The following is a 20,693-nucleotide window of genomic DNA, read 5'->3' on the forward strand; positions in this document are numbered from 1 at the left end:
TGGAGAATCAAACCATCGGAGGTCAGACTAACAGTGCTCTACTGTTTAATCACAGTAAAGCTCTCATCAACTTGATTGGCAGTTTTTTGTAGGAACTCTCTTTTGTCTAATCTTTCAAGTACTTTTAACTTTTCTTCTAAAATCAGTGTAATGTGCTCACACTTTTTTTTGCCATAATGTGATGAGTATGCAAACCGAAAGCAAATATTTACTGTAAAACACAAAAACTATTCAAGTTGTCAAAACACTGCTTTTACGATAAACACTTCCTAAGCAAAGCATCAGAATGCATGGGTTGGTTGAGTATCACCATCTTACTGACTCAACAATGTATAGTATGTAACTTTTCAAGTGCCAGCATGCCTGCAATATACTACAGTACAGTACATACAGTAGGTTATAAACTTCATGGTTCTGATCCGTATCGAATTGTAAGTACAATATAATTATTAAATTAATGTAGTAATGGTCCACCTTTCAATACTATAATATGTAATATTTCTAAATTACATTAATTAATTAGGGATTAGGTTTGGCCATGTCTGGCCATCTTCAGCCTTAATGTAAAACATCTAATAACTAAACAAATGTACATGCACACAATTGACATGAAACAAATGAAACAATATATACAAATTGACATTAAGAAACTGGGATGAAATTATGATTAAATTTGAAAATAAACTAGGTTCTAACTTCTTGAGTATGCTCATCATTGAGAATATTTCAAGTATTAATTTATACACACAGAACATCTAATCATTAATAATTCAATAGTAAATGGGACTGGTAAAAGTTGACCCTGTAGTTCATCACCAAATCTACAATGGTGCACCACTCAAATAGATTTGGTGATGAACTACAAGGTCAACTTTTACCAGTCCCATTTACTATTGAATTATTAATGATTAGATGTTCTGTGTATATAAATTAATACTTGAAATATTCTCAATGATGAGCATACTCAAGAAGTTAGAACCTAGTTTATTTTCAAATTTAATCATAATTTCATCCCAGTTTTTTAATGTCAATTTGTATATATTGTTTCATTTGTTTCATGTCAATTGTGTGCATGTACATTTGTTTAGTTATTAGATGTTTTACATTAAGGCTGAAGATGGCCGACCCGGCCAAAACTAGTCCCTAATTAATTAATGTAATTTAGAATATTACATATTATAGTATTGAAAGGTGGAATCAACACTAGCTCATGACTTGAAGCATCACTCACCTGCATCCCCTCAACCTTTTATACACCCATTTCATCTCCCCAAATCAACAGCTCAGGCAGATGTGCAGGTCATGTATATGGCATCAACTCGAAAGATCTTCATTGGGCTTCTTCAGAGGTCGCACGCCATTATTATGAACAGCTTGGTTTTTAATACTTAATTTTCTCCTAATTCTGATGTTTGCTTTCTTAGAAATTGATGTAGCTTCCTTTTTTAATAATTAACATTGTTTTATTTCCATTATCCTTTGTAGATGCTGTTGAAGAGAGTAACTGATGAAGCTCAGGAGGCAACCCCTAAGAAGACATGCCCTCAGGAATCATTTCTTAAGGCCATAATAGGTTCTCAAGAACAGACCATACGAGATCTGCAGGCACAATTGGAATGCACTAACCTTACTACTGGATGTCCAACGGCCCAACCGATTATGACTAATATTGAGGTATAGCTACATATTTGTAAAGTCATAAAAAAACACAAGACAAGCTAAAAATCAATGAAAACAAAGAAAATAGTGGATTAAAATTTGTTGTTCCTTAAGCCCTGCAAGAGTACTACTCCCCTTTACCAATATTGTTCAATGGAATATCAATGTATACAAAATCCATCACGCGGGGGGGTCCCCAAGGATTTTTATTGACTTTCCAATGTGCTAGGAAGTTCAAAATTTGCATACTCATTCCCTCTACATTGTAGTTTGGCTAAAGAATATTAAAACTTATGGAAGTGTGGCAAACATTCTGTAAATAATAAGAATGTCCAAGTATATCGCTGCCTCATTCCACAGTCTTTCTCTGCAGCTAATTTGAGTGCTCTTCCTTATCAGGTGGTTGCAATATTCATTCTGTCCACCTCCGTAGAGTAACAGTTAGTGCTACTGGTTGCTGTCCGAGTAGGACCTCGGTTCAATTCACAGTAGTACCAGAAATTTGAAATTGATAGGAGGGCTGATAAATAGTTGAAAAGATACATGCAACTCACCTTAGGATGAGGGCAGAAATTTATTTTTGTAGAATTCATTCTCCTTGCCTTATTGATGTTGATTAAATTCATGGCTGTAAATCTTACTTACTCTTTGCAGCTCTGCATTCTTAATACTTGAAGAATTGAAGGCTGCGCTTTGTGATTTATTCTCTTATACTATCCTGAGGAGGATATTGACACGTAAATGGAGTTCTTAGCTGTAATTCTTACCCTGTACTCTGATTATACAACCTGTGACAGTAAAGTTTGGTGAATGAAGTCAGAACGGTCGATCCGGCAACACTGGTGACACACAACGCTGCACCTGCGTAGCAGCAGGTTTTGACTACCTGCTCCCAACGTTGTTCAGTTGAGCATCTCGCGTGTGCTGTGTAAGACCTGTTTGACACAATGCGTGTTTAGTGCATTGGTTCTGAACTGTGAACAGGACCGACCAAAAGATCAATGTACAGTTTGTTTTAAGCTTGGCAAGACACCGAAAGAAATGCATGCGATGCTGGTACGTGTTTATAAAGATCAAGCACTGTCCTTGAATTGTGTGTATGAGTGGTTCACCCGTTTTCAAGGAGGCTTGGAAAGTGTTTCTGACAAACCCCATAGCGGAAGACTGGTGACCGCCATCAGTGACAAAAACATTGAGAAGGTGAGGACATTAATCACGAACGATAGGCGATTAACTGTGCGCATGATAGCAGATGAACTGCAGATTAACCGTGAATCCGTGCAACAAATTGTTATCCAGAAGTTAGGGAAAAGGAAAACGTGTTCTCGTCTTGTGCCACATCACTTGTCTGATGATCAGAAGCAGGCACATTTAGAGGTTTCACAGGATTTTGTTGAAAGGGTGGATGCGACACTAAATTTCTTGAACTGTATTGTCACTGAGGATGAAACCTGTTGTCTCAGGAACGACCCTGAAATGATACGGCAAAGCATGGAATGGTGTTCTCCGGAATCCCCTCGTCGGAAAAAGGTCAGAGCCAAAAAAGTCACGCATCAAACTCGCTTTGAAAGGAAAGAGATTTGATGATAATCCTGACATCCAACGAAACGTGACGAGGCTTTTGAACACCATCCCAAAGGAAGCCTTCTTGCAAAGTTTCCAGGACATCTATCACTGATCTCAGCAGTGCATAGTTATGGGAGGGGACTATTTTGAAGGACAGTAAGGTCACTGTCATGCATTGTTCGTCTATGTTGATAGTGCAGGACTATTCACCAAACTTTGTCACAGGTTGTATACTTAATAGCAAAACATTGAAGGTTGGTGATTTATGGTTTTTATTCTCTAAGCTGTATTCTCATAAAGAGGACATTGCCTCTTAAATTTAGTTCATAGCTGTAATTCTTATCTTTTATAGTTCTTATTGGAGTTATTTTGTTACTAATTAATATCACTGCTATAAAGTCAAAAGGACGGGCTTTCAAAATGTCAGGGTTCACTAATTTACACATTACCCATTTGTTTGAGGAAATGAAGAAATTGGATTATTTATTCAGCAATCATGTTAATAAATTTAATAAAATATTAGCCATGTGTACTGTACCAGGAATGCACCGCACGGTACATGTATTTATTAAGAGCGATGTCGTGTAATCATCACACGTGCCGAGAACTCCAAGCTCGATATGTTTACATCTACCAGGACAAGCGAGCATGTGTACAAATGGCTGTGAGTGTCGTAGATGTAGGAGCAATGTAAACTAACCCGCCCAACTCATCAACTTGCCTCATGACATGGATACACCTGGAACAATGAGTCACACATTCGAGAACTTTCAATTTAAAGATTGAGAAAACTTCTTTAATAATGGTCATGTCATCTTGGGAGTTATGCCATTCTGTAGCCAATTACAAAAACGTCTCCATTATCAAATCTCAATAAAATCCACCAAGGGATTTTCAAGTAAATCCACTTTTAAATAATCATGTTATCTGATGACGTGTAGGCCTTGAACATATAAAAGGCGAGGCTACCCAGCAATAGACAAGCATTCTTTGACAAGGGCTCTGCTTGGCCAGACTGTCTGTTATTCTCTTCGTCAACAGCGGAGTCAAGTTACAACGTAGTGGTTATTAAGCGCGACGTGTAAGATCTCACACCAAGAACCGAATTCAGTGTAATTTTCAAACTACGCAGCTTAATTTTTCTTTGGTCAGAAACCAAGTGAAGTATTTAATTTATTCCATTGCTATGCAAGTGTTAGAACATCTACATACGGTATATAAAATAAGAGTTTTGTCTGTACATTGCTCAGAATTTGAAAAGAATGGTATTTCTGTATCGGTCATGTCCATAGTAACAAGGAAATGCACTTTTTACTTTTCCGTAACTTCTGTCTGTCTGTCTGTCTGTCTGTCTGTCTGTCTGTCTGTCTGTCTGTCTGTCTGTCTGTCTGTCTGTCTGTCTGTATGTATGTATGTATGTATGTATGTATGTATGTATGTATGTATGTATGTATGTATGTATGTATGTAAACGCATCACGAGAAAACGGCTGAAGAGAATTTAATGAAAATCGGTATGTAAAGTCCGGGAATAAGTCACTACAATTTAGGCCATAAATAATATTTTTTCATGCTGAGAGAAATTGTAGTTTAGGGGAAGGTCTAAAATTTAATTCACCGGGCGAGTTGGCCGTGCGCGTAGAGGCGCGCGGCTGTGAGCTCGCATCCGGGAGATAGTAGGTTCGAATCCCACTATCGGCAGCCCTGAAAATGGTTTTCCGTGGTTTCCCATTTTCACACCAGGCAAATGCTGGGGCTGTACCTTAATTAAGGCCACGGCCGCTTCCTTCCAATTCCTAGGCCTTTCCCATCCCATCGCCGCCATAAGACCTATCTGTGTCGGTGCGACGTAAAGCCCCTAGCAAAAAAAAAAAAAAAATTTAATTCTCAAATATTTATGTTATTATTTGTCCTATATTAATGAAAATTGGTATGGAAAGTCGGGGAATAATTCACTACAATCTAGGCCATAATAATTTTATTCACGCTGGGTGAAATGGTAGTTTAGGGAAAGGCCTAAAATTGAATAATCAAATATTTGCATTATTAGTGGCCCTATTGACAAATAGTATGTAACTAAATTATATGTTATTAAATTTTCCATCATTAATGTCTTATACATTTTTACTGTACCGGCTATGATAACGGAGATATTCACGAATTTGGATTTTTGTTGCTAAGCCTTTGCTGGCAGGACCTAGTGTTTACAGTGCATTATGTCTTCTGGTATAGGATAGAGCAATTTTGTTACTTTCATAGATCTGCCTCTGTCTTATCCTTGGCTTTGACAATATGAAAGTGGCTGAGGTATGAACGATGCTAGTACTGCCATTCCTTATGCAGCCAGTCCCTGCTATGAATGGTGTGAAAATGTTTCTCATACGGTCGGTTGATGCATGCATTTCAGTGGGCTTGGCAGACTGATATGTAATAGCAACTCTGGCTCGGTGAGGAAAGCAACAGGAAACTACCTCACTCCTCATTTCCCTAGTACGCCTCTTCAGTGATGCCGAGGCCATCTATGACAGCTGATGGTAGAGCTGTTGAGGATCCCACCAGCGGAATCGCTGACAGACTGAACATACAAGTCCATTTCAGTGACAACACGAAAAACTGGGTAAACATAATTTAATGAAAATCGGTATGTGAAGTTGAGGAATAAGGAACTACAGTCTACGCTATAATTCATTTTATAAGACGCCCTAATATTACAGAGTCAAAAGAAAACTGACTGTGAAGGGCTACATTACAGGAAGCTCATAACATTGATCAACAATAACATTACATTGACTATTGTTTGTTGTGATGTGCTTTGTGTCTCTGTTGCCGCTCATCTCCAATAGATGGGATTACTGGTGTATACCGATTTTTGTTTTGTTTTGAATTTGCTGTACGTCGCGCCGACACAATAGTACACATGGCGAGACGATGGGATAGGAAAGGGCTAGGAGTGAGAAGGAAGCGGCCCTGGCATTAATTACGTTGGAGCCCCAGCATTTGCCTGGTGTGAAAATGGGAGACCATGGAAAACCATCTTTAGGGCTGTCGACAGTGGGGTTCGAACCCACTACCTCCCGGATATAAGCTAACAGCTGCGCGCCCCTAACCGCACGGCCAACTCGCCTGGTCGTACTGGAAATAATAGCCTGCCTGAATATTGGCGGGAAATGGCTGGGGAGTTAGATAACTTTCTTCTTTAGCATGCCGTTCCTCTGGTTCATAAATTTTCCGATACTTCTGATACGTTACAAACTGGTTCATCATAGCATTCGAGCTATTCGATCCCTAATCTGAGGTACTGACTGCAATGAGCAGTGTGCATATTTAACGGAATAATAGCAGAGGAGTGTTCACGGCTGTGTGCGATCTGGTCATTCCAGCACTGGAACTTAGGACTGTTAGATCGGCACCATAATACTGTTCACTAAAGGTGAGAAAATGTGCGGTTTTTCATTTGATCGAGTATTTTTTATGATAACATTGCTTTTATCGCTACTTTTCTACTGACGACTTCAGGTAGGAAAACCACAAAGACAGTCTTTCTGAGAATCCCGTAGCGAAGCACGGGTACATCAGCTAGTTATTTCAATAACTTAGTATTTCTGTGGTTAAAACCCAAGTGAAGTGTTTAACTTAATCCATTGCTATGCAAGTGTTAAAACATTATTTCAGTAACTGTATTTCATCATGATAACACAAGTGTTTTCCTGTTTCTTGCAATTCAACACTTAAGTGCCCTTTAACTGATGATAAATTTTGAGTACGATAAACTGTGCCAACCGCACTGTTATAAGTTAGCGATGTAATCTGATAATCCATTCTAGTGTTAGTCTTAACTGGATTCGAACTGATTTCTGCTCTTTCTTGTACATAATTACCTCTAACTATTCCTCAGTGACTTTGTTATTTTACGAGACTCACTGTGCTAAGAGTGACTGACAAGTTATTATTTATTTCATCACTATTACCAGTGTATTACAAATAAACTCTTAAATAGCCATTTTTGTGTCAAATGTGACAGTATTATTATTGTGCCCCTGCTCCCTTCACTATTGTTATTTTGTCTTGGTGTTTTTCTAAATTCGTGCGTTCCTCGTCACCAGATGTTTCATTCCATGCTTGTGTCTATATCTTACACCTGTCTATGTCATATGTTACACAAAACACGTTATGCGAACCGCTTAGTCTGATTGTGAGGGTTCGGTCAGCTTCCGCTTCAAACGCTAGCGTTGTGCCACTTCCTGGGGGCCATCTGGTGGCGAATTAACGTACTATTTCCACTTCTAGTCTAATGTTCAAAATTTCATGGGGTCATTGTTTAAGAAGCCTTTCTCGTGGTCAGTCGAGATTTCTTCTGAGGACGCACAGCACAGTTTTTCTGCAAAACGTTAAGAATTTCTTATTTTCTTGACACGGCATAAGCCCAAAAGTCTATACAGCATCGTGTATATAAGTACGGGCCGTAAAAGCATTAATGGCAGTAGTATTATTCGTTGTGGCAAGTAACCACAGACAGTACACTACAAGTGAACGGTATTTATTTTCATAATTTTAAGTGGTAAATAACCATGAACGTGTTTCTGTCATTTAGTTTCTTAAATGAATGCTATCTGCATTTTCAACTTTTGAAGTAACATTCAATAATTTCTATCTGCAAGTGTCAAGTGAAGTTTTCGCATACTTCAAACTACGTGTCGTGCACCTACATCAATTAAAATAAGTTTTTGGTGTCAAGTGCTTCCGAACATGTTGGGGGACTGCGTGACTGTGGACACTCATATAAAGTTAAGTCACGAGTGATTACCCTGCATCAAGATTGCCGCAGACCTCTGAGAAATTCGAGATCCAGGAATGCGGTATGGGTTTGATTCCATGCTGCTGAGCGGATTTCGGAGTACGAGTCCAATTCCATGGTGATGAAAGGACTAATCAGTTAGGACAGGCTATCTTTTACTGCTACAGTACAGACTTCAATCCACAAACTGTATTTTCATTAATGCTTTTGAATTTGTTACGCCAGTCGATCGACCTCAAATTCAAATCGTTAAGGAGAAACCAACTCTAGTAGGGGACATTCCATATCATTCAGACAAAAAAACTGCAAAAAATGAAGTTGGTTTAGTAAATGATGAACATTTTACAACGCATGTTAAAAAAAGCTTCAAAATCAAGATTATGTAAATAATATTTTTCTAACTGTAATAGCTCTCTCAGAAGAACTCATTAAATTTAATGTACAATATACTCTCTGTGAATTTTAAGGCCCATATTTCCATTATCGTTCGAGATAAAAATTGAATGAGGTTGTATATTCCCACATCTATATATATTGAACCCATGACCTTTGAAAAATAAGGAGCCAGAGTCCTAAATTCATTGCATGAGGCCCCCATATAAATTACAAGTTATGAGGAGCCCTAGCTGCAATTTTTATCTCTGACCATAGACGGCACGTGGGGGACAGCTTGGTGATTCTCATTCTCGTTCAACAGAAATTATGTCACCCACATGTGTAGAAGGTGCTGGGATATGAAGTAATTTGGTGAAACTTTTTAAAATTTTTTGTTAAAAGTACATTTTAAGAAGAATTGGTGATGAAACTGCCGTTGTAAATGTCAGAAAATCATAAGTGAAACAATTCGGTTGTTAGTGGTAAAGTCTTTAGACTGCTAAATAGCTCCCAAAGGAAAATTGTCAAAAGACGTGCCTGTTTGTTTAAACTCTGTTACATCGACCAAAATATAGTGCCTAGCTTATAAGTTAATTTAACGACTCTATTGGTTAAGAGAAACCTTTAATGCTTATCATCAAAACGGCTACTAAACTAAACAACTATGTGTTATGTCATAATCAGCCATAATTACATTTTCTTTTAGCGGTAAATGCAAATGGCATGAGAGTGGGAGAAAATTTTATAAAAGGACGCTGCGTCATTTGCAAATCTCGCATTGTTTCCAGTGAATTTGAAGCGACCACACATCATTCAGACTAACATTATAAACTTATTATGGAGACTAAGTCCCCAGAAGGGAAGGCAGTTTTGGCTAAAGGTGGCTATCTAATGTCATCTCCAAGTGGAGGTAGATTAGCAGTCAAATTAATGGTATTCCAAAAAGTGGAACCGTTACATATATTCACATCCAGCAACAGACGGTCATTTTAATGCCGAAGTCCTGCAGTTGAATTAGAAAATATAATTGTTTTACTTCATTGCGTGTGCGGATCAGTGATTTGATAAATGTGTTTGGTTTGGGAGGAAGCGAACGTGTGAAGGACATCTTTTATGTCATTATTTTCAGGTGAATGATACCAAATATAAATGAAAGGAAGAATATGTTTTGTAAAGCCACTATCTGCCAAGATAGCTAGATAAAGAATGAGAGAGGCTGGTGGGCCTGTTAAGGCCACATGCGACATCCAGGTATGTAGACTACCTTGTTTATAGAGTGCATTTTATTTATTTCATGTCATCACCATTTATTTGTGTACATGTGACGCAATTTGGTCACCCTTTTATTTAGTGAAAATGTCAGAAGAATACGACAAATGTCATATTTTTATGTTTCTTGGATAATCGGGAAAGTCACGAAACTAGCCCGTGAAATGTTGTACAGTAGTAGATTTGATGACTGTAAAATGAATATAATGTCTCAACCAGAGTATCATTTCCATATGTCTGTTTCCTATATTTGTTGTTTGCCAAAGTTAAGACATTAATTTATCACAAAATTCTGTTCAGTGTAAAGATGAAATTCATGCAAGTGTAATCCGTGGTTTACCATTAAGAGCGCATGTGCGATAATGATGGAATGTCAGTTGTTGCGGAAGACACACCGTCATGTGTTCAGCGCTGTGAATTTGTCAAGGGAAGGTACGAGGCAAGACAGGTATGTGAGTTGTGGAAGAGAAATATTACACTGGTCAACAACCATTTTGGTGCCAGTCAGATTTGAGTGATTTTAAGTTGTGTTTTGGATGCTGATTTCGAATATGATAAAGATTTTGCTCAGTTGGCTTTAGTTTTTGAGATATTGAAAGTCTTACCAGAAAATATTTTTAAAATAGGAAAATAATTATGAAAAGTGTAATCTACTCACAAACAGTCTGAAAACAAAATCAAATCATTATAAAGTGAACATATGAACTATACAGCGACACTAGATTCAGTTCATGACAGAACGCATAATAGTCTTCACAATTATTGCTTGAAAAATCAGTCTGTACCATTGTCTCCTGTGTGAGTAATCAGGACAGTCGCGTTGGAGATTCTAGCGGTAGTCTGCCATCATGTGCCTGTCCTATCTTCCTTGATACCTTTCCTCCATGACTTGGATGTTTTGATAAAACCTCTCCCTTTGTTCATCACTAAAATCACCAAGATTGTCAGGAAATCTGTCTAGGTGACTATGAAGGAAGTGTACCTTTATGTTCATATCAGCCCCCAAATTATGAAAGTTTGTAAGCATGTTGTGGATCAGTTGTTTGTAGTTATCTGCTTTACGGTTGCACAACACGGAGAAAACTACACCAGGCAGATTCTTCAATGTCAGTCATGACTTTACTAAAATCTGAATCACTGATGAACTGGCAAATTTGAGGACCATCAAAGATTCCTGATTTAAGTTTTTCACAACTGAGTCCAGAAAAAGATCTGCAAATGTACTTGAAGCAATTTAAATTTCTGTCCATGGCCTTAACAAATTGCTTCATGAGGCCTAGCGTTATGTGAAGTGGGGGGAAGAATGCTTTCGCCCGTATCAACCATGGCTCATGTATGATGTTCACTGATCCAACTGTCATATATTCTCTTGAAGGCCATGTCACCTTTACCCAATGATGTTGCTTAGCCCTACTATTCCACATGCAGATGAAACATGGGTGCTTTGTGTAACCACTTTGCTGCCTAAGGAAGGTGCTGACCATCTTCAAATCAACACAAATAAAGTACCCGTGCTGATGATAACGAATTTTCTGCATAATCATATTCATGTTGTTATATTCTTCATGAAGTTTTGTGGAGTGGGCAAGTGGAATGGATGCATAGCGATTCCCACTGTGTAACAGCACACATTTCAAGCTTTTCACAGATTTATCGATAAAAATTTGCCAGTCTTCTGGTCGATATTCCGGCAAACCCTTTTCAAGTAGTAGTCCCGGAATATCATTGCAGTACACAATTTCATCATCTTCATTGAAGTACGAAAGAAGCCCCTTTTCTCTAGTTCGGTAAGCCGTAATATTAGTTTGTGGCTTCAGGCAGTTCATTTCTTTGAGCCTGGATGCCAAGAGTTCTGAATCTTTCTTAGATAGACTGAGGTCTCTTATCAAGTCACTGAGTTGTTCCTGAGAGAACTGCCAAGGTGTAGAAATATTGGCTTCATATTCATTGTCATCTGTATTACTTTCCACGTCCTGCAATTCTTCAACAGCCGACAATGGAAGTTCAGAAAGTGTGGTAAATACTGGCACTGGAACATCTTTGTTATGTGGTATAGGTCTCCTTGCTGAATCCAAACTTGGATAATTCCCCTACTGGTTTTTTTGTATTTTTTGAAACCTTTTACACTCACAACACAAAAATAACAGTCATTGTGGTGGTTTTGTTGTTCTCTCCAAACCATTGACACTCCAAATTTTAAAATTTTCTTTGTTCCATTTGTCCACTTTCTTAGACCTTTCAGATACCTTTTACAAATGTTATAGGGAGCCCAGGACTTATTTTGGTCTCCAAGATGAATACCAAAATATCCAAAATAGGTCTTCTCCACAAAGTCTGTGATGTTTTTTCTATTTTTCAACCAAGCGTATTCACCACACACATTACAGAACTCATCAGGACAGTTCACACAACCTCATCATGAAGAACTCATATTTCACTGCAGCAAACAAATAAAATGTAAAGTTGATGTTTAAGTTGACGTAATATAATGTTACATGACAATAAACAATCAAACATAATTGTTGAAAAAAAAGATTTGCCTCCATAATTCAGTGGATATAGGTAATGTCAGAATACAAGGTTAATTTAATGAACACCCTGTATCTTATAAAGTAGAGCCAATCTGTAAAAATCATTGACAGATTCATATTCAGCAACACCAAAATACCCCATATTTGTTGCAATTCCCCTGACACCTTGAATTTAATATCTTTTTGTTGGCCAGTGTTATTCCAAAGGTCTGTTAAAATTTGTATAGAATTGACGAGAGGAAACCATCATCATCTTCATTTCCCGTTTCCAACTTCCCGGGTCGGCTCGTGAATCAAGGACCTTCATTGCTTCCTGTCTCTCCACCACTCTTCTTCTTTTTTAAGTACATCTTCTGGTTTTCCTCCCTTCTTCTCTATGCACTCCCACACTGAATCTATCCACCTCTTTCGGGGTCTTCCTCGTGGTCTCTTTCCTGTTAACTTCTCTGAAAAAGCTTTTTTTGACACTCTCTCTTCTCCCATTCTTATCATATGTCCAAACCACTTTAGCTTTCCATTGATGCTTTCACGGCCCACACTTATAGACATGATACTGTATATTACTGTAGAAAAGATCATAGCAAAGGGATTAAGAACAAGGATAGAACATCAGTTTGAAGAAGAACAACATGGCTTCAGAGGCAACCAAGGAACAATAGACCTAAATTTTGCCGTTAGACAACTAATAAAAAAGTACTGAGAAAAAGGGAAAGATCTGATAGTAGTGTTCCTAGATATAGAAAGAGCCTATGACAGTGTTCCAAGGAGCAAAATACGGGAATGTCTGCATAAACTAGGGGCTGCAAGTTCTCTAATTGTGAGGCAGAAAGTGAAAAGGGACCTCTTGTTGGAGAAGTAACATTTTCAGTACAAGCAAATTAAGTGGTTGAGGTCGAAAATACACTGACTGACAGAGCAAATGCAACACCAAGAAGGAGTGTTGTGAAAGGGATGAAAATTGGGGAAAAAACAGAGACGGCACGGACGAATAATTGATGTTTATTTCAAACCGATATGCAGGTTACACAATGCGCACGGCATCGACTCAGTAGAATGTAGGACCACCGCGAGCGAATGCACGCAGAAACACGTCGAGATACAGAGTCAATAAGAGTGCGGATGGTGTCCTGAGGGATGGTTCTCCATTCTCTGTCAACCATTTGCCACAGTTGGTCGTCCGTACGAGGCTGGGGCAGAGTTTGCAAACGGCGTCCAATGAGATCCCACACGTGTTCGATTGGTGAGAGATCCGGAGAGTACGCTGGCCACGGAAGCATCTGTACACCTCGTAGAGCCTGTTGGGAGACTGCGAGCAGTGTGTGGGCGGGCATTATCCTGCTGAAACAGCATTGGGCAGCCCCTGAAGGTACAGGAGTGCCACCGGCCGCAGCACATGCTGCACATAGCGGTGGGCATTTAACGTGCCTTGAATACGCACTAGAGGTGACGTGGAATCATACGCAATAGCGCCCCAAACCATGATGCCGCGTTGTCTAGCGGTAGGGCGCTCCACAGTTACTGCCGGATTTGACCTTTCTCCACGCCGACGCCACACTCGTCTGCGGTGACTATCACTGACAGAACAGAAGCGTGACTCATCGGAGAACACGACGTTCCGCCATTCCCTCATCCAAGTCGCTCTAGCCCGGCACCATGCCAGGCGTGCACGTCTATGCTGTGGAGTCAATGGTAGTCTTCTGAGCGGACGCCGGGAGTGCAGGCCTCCTTCAACCAATCGACGGGAAATTGTTCTGGTCGATATTGGAACAGCCAGGGTGCCTTGCACATGCTGAAGAATGGCGGTTGATGTGGCGTGTGGGGCTGCCACCGCTTGGCGGCGGATGCGCCGATCCTCGCGTGCTGACGTCACTCGGGCTGCGCCTGGACCCCTCGCATGTGCCACATGTCCCTGCGCCAACCATCTTCGCCACAGGCGCTGCACCGTGGACACATCTCTATGGGTATCGGCTGCGATTTGACGAAGCGACCAACCTGCCCTTCTCAGCCCGATCACCATACCCCTCGTAAAGTCGTCTGTCTGCTGGAAATGCCTCCGTTGATGGCGGCCTGGCATTCTTAGCTATACACGTGTCCTGTGGCACACGACAACACGTTCTACAATGACTGTCGTCTGAGAAATCACGGTACGAAGTGGGCCATTCGTCAACGCCGTGTCCCATTTATCGTTCGCTACGTGCGCAGCACAGCAGCGCATTTCATATCATGAGCATACCTCAGTGACGTCAGTCTACCCTGCAATTGGCATAAAGTTCTGACCACTCCTTCTTGGTGTTGCATTTGCTCTGTCAGTCAGTGTATAAATAATTTGATTTTTGTGGATTATAATAGTTTGTTTCTTTCTCTACCAGCTGATAATGGTTTTAAAAGTGATTGGAACCAAAATGAATTTAATAATCGATGTCAGCCTTCTGAAAAGCGACCTCTTGTTATAGAGAAATAACACTGGCCCGACAAGCCCTTTTCTAAATCTCGCTGATGCGCATGTATTGCTTCACAAAATAGCTTCTCCTGAATTCTAGTGGCATATTAGGGAACTTGGAATAGCGTTGTATGAAAGAGGAAGATTTTCTGATTAAAATAATGCCTGCCACGACAAGTCATTTGAGAGGCATAAATGCCGATGGGCGTTACCAAATTGCAGTTCTCTTTCTCCCATTCAGCATTTTCCTTTAAATCTAATGATTAATTATTAAATTATCATTAATAATATTGTACATGATGAAGAATGACAGAAAATGTTTCTAGTGTCTACAGAGCTCTAAAACAGTTGACAGCTGATGTGACGTTACTCTCATTGAATGTTGATCAACAACAAAAACGTGTTTACTTCTTGCACAGTTTGAAGTTTAAAATGAGTGAATATGAAGCTGTGAAACTATTAAATAATATTGGCATTGGTGGCAATATCAGTGATGAGGACTATCAAGTGTTTAAAGATTATTTTACTGAAAGAAGACTAAGTAGTGGTGATGATTTAAGTGGTGATGAACTGGAACCTCATAGAGAAGAGTCAGGTAACCTCTCCAATAATTCTTTATTGTGAGATCTTCCAAAGTTTGATGATGCCGCAGGTAGCTACCAGAATATTAATGAAAATGTTATTGTTGAAATACAAATAGAACAATGTGATAATAATGAGAAAGTTATAGATGAGAATGATGGCGGGGAAGACCTAGTCATAACTGATGACTGCATAAATTTAGTCGACACTTTTGATCCTGGAGAAGATCATGCTTTGGTTTTGAAGTTTTTAAAAACAGGTTGTGGATGTAAGGAAAAATGTGATAATAACTTTTCTATTGGTGAATATGTACAAATGCGCCGTGAATGTGCTGAGATTGATCATTATGAAAGCAATGTTAACACATTAGATCAAGTAATTTTAGCCCAATTTCAGTGTTTAACTTTAGATTCTACTTTGACATCTCGTAATCATCAAGTCAAAACTGAGAGGAAACAGCCATGTACCAGTTATTTTCTAAAAGGCCAGAAAGTTTGTAAAAACACTTACATGTTTGCCCGTCATATTAAATCTAAGAAACTGAAACGCCTAACAAAAATGTGTAATGATACAGGCTTGATTTAAATCTGTTAGAGAACTATTTTAAATAGTTCTTTAATAGGTTCAGATAAGTTAATACAGGATCAAATATAATACCTATTATGGTTAAGTTAAATCAACAGGCTTGATAGCCAAAAGACACGGTAATGCAGGAAGAGTTCCTAAGAATGTGACTTGCTTTTCTGATACAGAGTTTGTTGTAAGATTTGTGCACAATTATGCAGAACAACATGCTATAACCTTGCCAGGAAGAAGTAACATTGTGTATAATGCAAATTTAAAACTTAAATTTAAAGCCAAAATTTTTGAAACTTATAAGTCTTCTTTTACAAATGATATGACCCAAAAACCTGTATCAAGTAGGGAGTTTTCTAACATTTGGAAGCAAGTCTCCCCAGAAATAGTTGTTATGAAGCCCAAATCAGATCTTTGTGCATTTTGCTAGAGGCATTTCACATCTGGAACTGCAATGGCTTTATTATCTGAAGAAATGAAAATAGAAACTATTGAAAATATGAGATCCCATCTACAACTTGTTGCAAAAGAAAGGTTTTTTTTAAGGGAACTTTCAAGAAGTCTAAGAAAAATTTTGAAGATGGTGATAGAACTTGTGTATACTACAGCTTCGACATAACCGTAATCATAATACCAATATAATGGTCCGTTATTGGACATTATAAATTTTCCAGCTAACTCATTCTTGGTTGCCTGCGTTTCGCCCTCGTGTGCTAAGCTAGGCTCGTCAGTTGGGACTAAGCACACCACCCAAGACGCAAGGCTAGTGCATACTGTGGAGGCCACTGCATAGGCTATTTGAAGCCACCAGCAGTGCCAATGCACTATGAGAGCTATGTCTCATTTCCAAAAATAGATGCCTGCCTGGCCATCAAATGATGTAGACGTTGATTCCCATAGGGAACCTAAAATATTTGTCCTGAATGAGTAAATTTATAATACCAATATAATGGTCCGTTATTGGACATTATAAATTTTCCAGCTAACTCATTCTTGGTTGCCTGCGTTTCGCCCTCGTGTGCTAAGCTAGGCTCGTCAGTTGGGACTTAGCACACCACCCAAGACGCAAGGCTAGTGCATACTGTGGAGGCCACTGCATAGGCTATTTGAAGCCACCAGCAGTGCCAATGCACTATGAGAGCTATGTCTCATTTCCAAAAATAGATGCCTGCCTGGCCATCAAATGATGTAGACGTTGATTCCCATAGGGAACCTAAAGTATTTGTCCTGAATGAGTAAATTTATAATACCAATATAATGGTCCGTTATTGGACATTATAAATTTTCCAGCTAACTCATTCTTGGTTGCCTGCGTTTCGCCCTCGTGTGCTAAGCTAGGCTCGTCAGTTGGGACTTAGCACACCACCCAAGACGCAAGGCTAGTGCATATTGTGGAGGCCACTGCATAGGCTATTTGAAGCCACCAGCAGTGCCAATGCACTATGAGAGCTATGTCTCATTTCCAAAAATAGATGCCTGCCTGGCCATCAAATGATGTAGACGTTGATTCCCATAGGGAACCTAAAATATTTGTCCTGAATGAGTAAATTTATAATACCAATATAATGGTCCGTTATTGGACATTATAAATTTTCCAGCTAACTCATTCTTGGTTGCCTGCGTTTCGCCCTCGTGTGCTAAGCTAGGCTCGTCAGTTGGGACTTAGCACACCACCCAAGACGCAAGGCTAGTGCATACTGTGGAGGCCACTGCATAGGCTATTTGAAGCCACCAGCAGTGCCAATGCACTATGAGAGCTATGTCTCATTTCCAAAAATAGATGCCTGCCTGGCCATCAAATGATGTAGACGTTGATTCCCATAGGGAACCTAAAATATTTGTCCTGAATGAGTAAATTTATAATACCAATATAATGGTCCATTATTGGACATTATAAATTTTCCAGCTAACTCATTCTTGGTTGCCTGCGTTTCGCCCTCGTGTGCTAAGCTAGGCTCGTCAGTTGGGACTTAGCACACCACCCAAGACGCAAGGCTAGTGCATACTGTGGAGGCCACTGCATAGGCTATTTGAAGCCACCAGCAGTGCCAATGCACTATGAGAGCCTTGCGTCTTGGATGGTGTGCTAAGTCCCAACTGACGAGCCTAGCTTAGCACACGAGGGCGAAACGCAGGCAACCAAGAATGAGTTAGCTGGAAAATTTATAATGTCCAATAATGGACCATTATATTGGTATTATAAATTTACTCATTCAGGACAAATATTTTAGGTTCCCTATGGGAATCAACGTCTACATCATAACCGTAATCCGTTACAGCCTGGGCCTATTTATTTCTTGGATCTATTCAGAATTGGATTATTTGGTGTTATGTGTGAAACTGTAAACAAACAAGTGAACTATCTGATACTGGAAAGTATAGGTACAACAAAAGGCTCCAACGTTGTTGTTAGTCTTTTCCAAAATTATTTGGAAAACTATGGCCATGGAGAAGATACAATGTTCATTCATGCTGACAATTGTGTCGGACAGAACAAGAACAATATCTTACTTGGATATCTTGCTTGGAGAATCTGTAATAACAAATACAAGAGGATTCTTTGGTTGTTCATGTCAGTAGGACACACAAAATTTTCATGTTGACTGGGCATTTGGACTTCTGAAGAAAAAATTGATACAACAATTTGTTGATTGCATTGAGAATTCTACACCTACAACACATGTTAACTCAGCTGTAACTATTGGAAATGAAAAAGGTGAAGTTTCTGTGAATGTGCATGACTGGCTAAATTTCCTGAAGAATAGTAATGCTAACAAAATACCTCACATCACTAAACATAACACTTTGAGTTCAATGTTAGCTACAAAGGTAGTGTACACTGTAAATTGGTCTTGGATGGAAATTAATTTGTATATAGCATCTTTCCTGAGAACAATGGACCTGTGGGTTTTCCCAATCCACTGATTCCAGCAGGGGTGATGGAGCAACAAAAACATTATCTGTTCAAAAACATCAGGACCAGATACTGAAGCTAGTTACAGTGGAGATGCTGAGGAAGAACCTAATGAACTAAATGCACCAGAACCAAAGAAGAGGAGGCAAAAATGCTGTACTTAAAAGAGCTTTAACCAGTTAATGTAAATTAATGTTAACTTTAAAAACCTATACCATTTGAAAAAGGACATTTGAGAGGTAATACTTATGTAAAATTTGTTAAATATGTAGAATTTAACAATGGTAATGTTGTAAAACTTTAAAACACATTTTCGCAAAACACAGTTTTCCTGTCACAAATATTCAACCTGCCAAAACTCAATCAAATTTTGAGATAAAAATCTACTTTAAAAAGAAATGTTTGGGATTCAGTGCTGATCATGAAAGTATCAATAACTCAAAATCCAAAATTTTCAACAAGAGGTCCCTTAATACCAATATAAATGGTCCATTATTGGACATTATCCCTTGTCGCTTTCCTCCTCACAATTTGTAAGATTCAGTTGCTATATGAAAACTGTGAAAGTAGTGTACAAATAGGGAATGGTAGATCTGAATGGTTCCAAACAAAAAGAGGTGTACAACAAGCAGTGCACTATCCCCACTACTTTTCCTTGCACTCATGGATGTAATCATTATGTAATTAAAGCTGCAGAACCTGGAGATTTGTATGCATTAGTGTTTGCAGATGATGTTGCCATTTGGGGAGAAACAGAGCAAGAAGTCCAAAGGAAATTAGATTGCTGGGTCAACAAATTTAAAGGATATAAGTTAACTGTGAGTAAGAAGAAAACAGTAGCAATGAAATTGAGTAGAACACCCAGCGAATGTGACCTCAAACTTCATGGAGAGAGAATTGAATGTGTAGAAAGCTTCAGTTATCTTGGAAGTATTGTATCGAACCAGGGGAGTGCTAAATCGGAAATCCAGAACAGTGACAAAAGGTTCCACGTTCTTCTATCAGGTACGAAAACTAGTGTGGGACAAAGCAGTTCCTGTAAAAGCCAAACAAACAGTGTTCAAGTCTTTCCTCCCGCCAATCATGACATATGGGTTGGAGACCTGTGTGTTATTGAAAAGAGACATCAGCAAACTACAAGCATGTGAAATGAAATTTTTACAATCTGCTATGCAAAAAACAAGAAGAGACAAAATTAAAAATGAGTGCATCAGAAATGACATGCAAGTGACCTGTACCATGGAAGAAAGACTACGCATTGCATGGTTAAAATGGTTTGGGCATGTGCAAAGCATGGAAGAGACTAGATCCCCCAGACAATACTTGGAAATGGCAGTACCTGGAAGGAGATCTGTTGGACGTCCCTGAAGAAGGTGGCTGGACCAAATAAATGCAGACCTTATCGAGAAAGAAACAACACTGTAGGATGTGAAAGGAGAAGAACTCTATAATGACAAGAAGCAATGGAGGCATATAGTCCCCAAAAATCCCACTCGGCCTGCTGGAAGGATACTGAGATGATGATGATGATGATGATGATGTCGACGAACGTAAAGACTTACGCAGTTGTATAAACTGTCACTAGAGTCACTGTAGTCGACAAAGGATGTATTGTGGAGGCATACATTACATCAAAAGTTTTCATTCCCCACCCTGAAGGGGTGAGGCAGGCCACCTAAAGGGTTAGGTCCTCTCTCTGGCCAAGAGTTGTGGGTGGGTTGGGGGGATGTAATGGACGGAGGAAGTGGGTAAAGGGATGCAAAGAAGAAGGTGATGGGAGAGGGGGGGGGGGTTATTGCCTCTTAGTTAAGGGTTTTTTGTTTGCTTGCATGATATATACAACATTTTTAAAAAATAGATCTTCGTTTGGAAATATTATAAGTCTATAGCTTTAACAAAAACTTGAGTTATTTTCCATTGGATCCTATCTGAGAATTCCAGATATGGAAACAGACAGTGAAAGTTGTAAGTAGGCTACTATTAGCAA

At 39.2% G+C, this 20,693-nt stretch overlaps 1 protein-coding gene across 3 annotated transcripts in view; it reads left to right on the plus strand.

Annotated features, from left to right (window-relative positions):
* Positions 1 to 20,693, plus strand: part of LOC136879153 (calcium-binding and coiled-coil domain-containing protein 1) — a 98,135-nt gene that overhangs the window by 55,611 nt on the left and 21,831 nt on the right. For 2 of the 3 annotated variants that reach the window (XM_068228955.1, XM_067152910.2), the window contains exon 6: positions 1,486 to 1,674. The exons of the other annotated variant lie outside the window; for it this stretch is intronic. In XM_068228955.1, coding sequence (XP_068085056.1) covers positions 1,486 to 1,674 — 189 coding nt within the window. The remainder of the gene's footprint in view (positions 1 to 1,485; positions 1,675 to 20,693) is intronic. 3 annotated transcript variants of the gene reach the window in all.

This window comes from Anabrus simplex, chromosome 8 (genome assembly GCF_040414725.1).
Source record: "Anabrus simplex isolate iqAnaSimp1 chromosome 8, ASM4041472v1, whole genome shotgun sequence".
In the NCBI taxonomy this organism is placed as follows: Eukaryota; Metazoa; Arthropoda; class Insecta; order Orthoptera; family Tettigoniidae; genus Anabrus; species Anabrus simplex.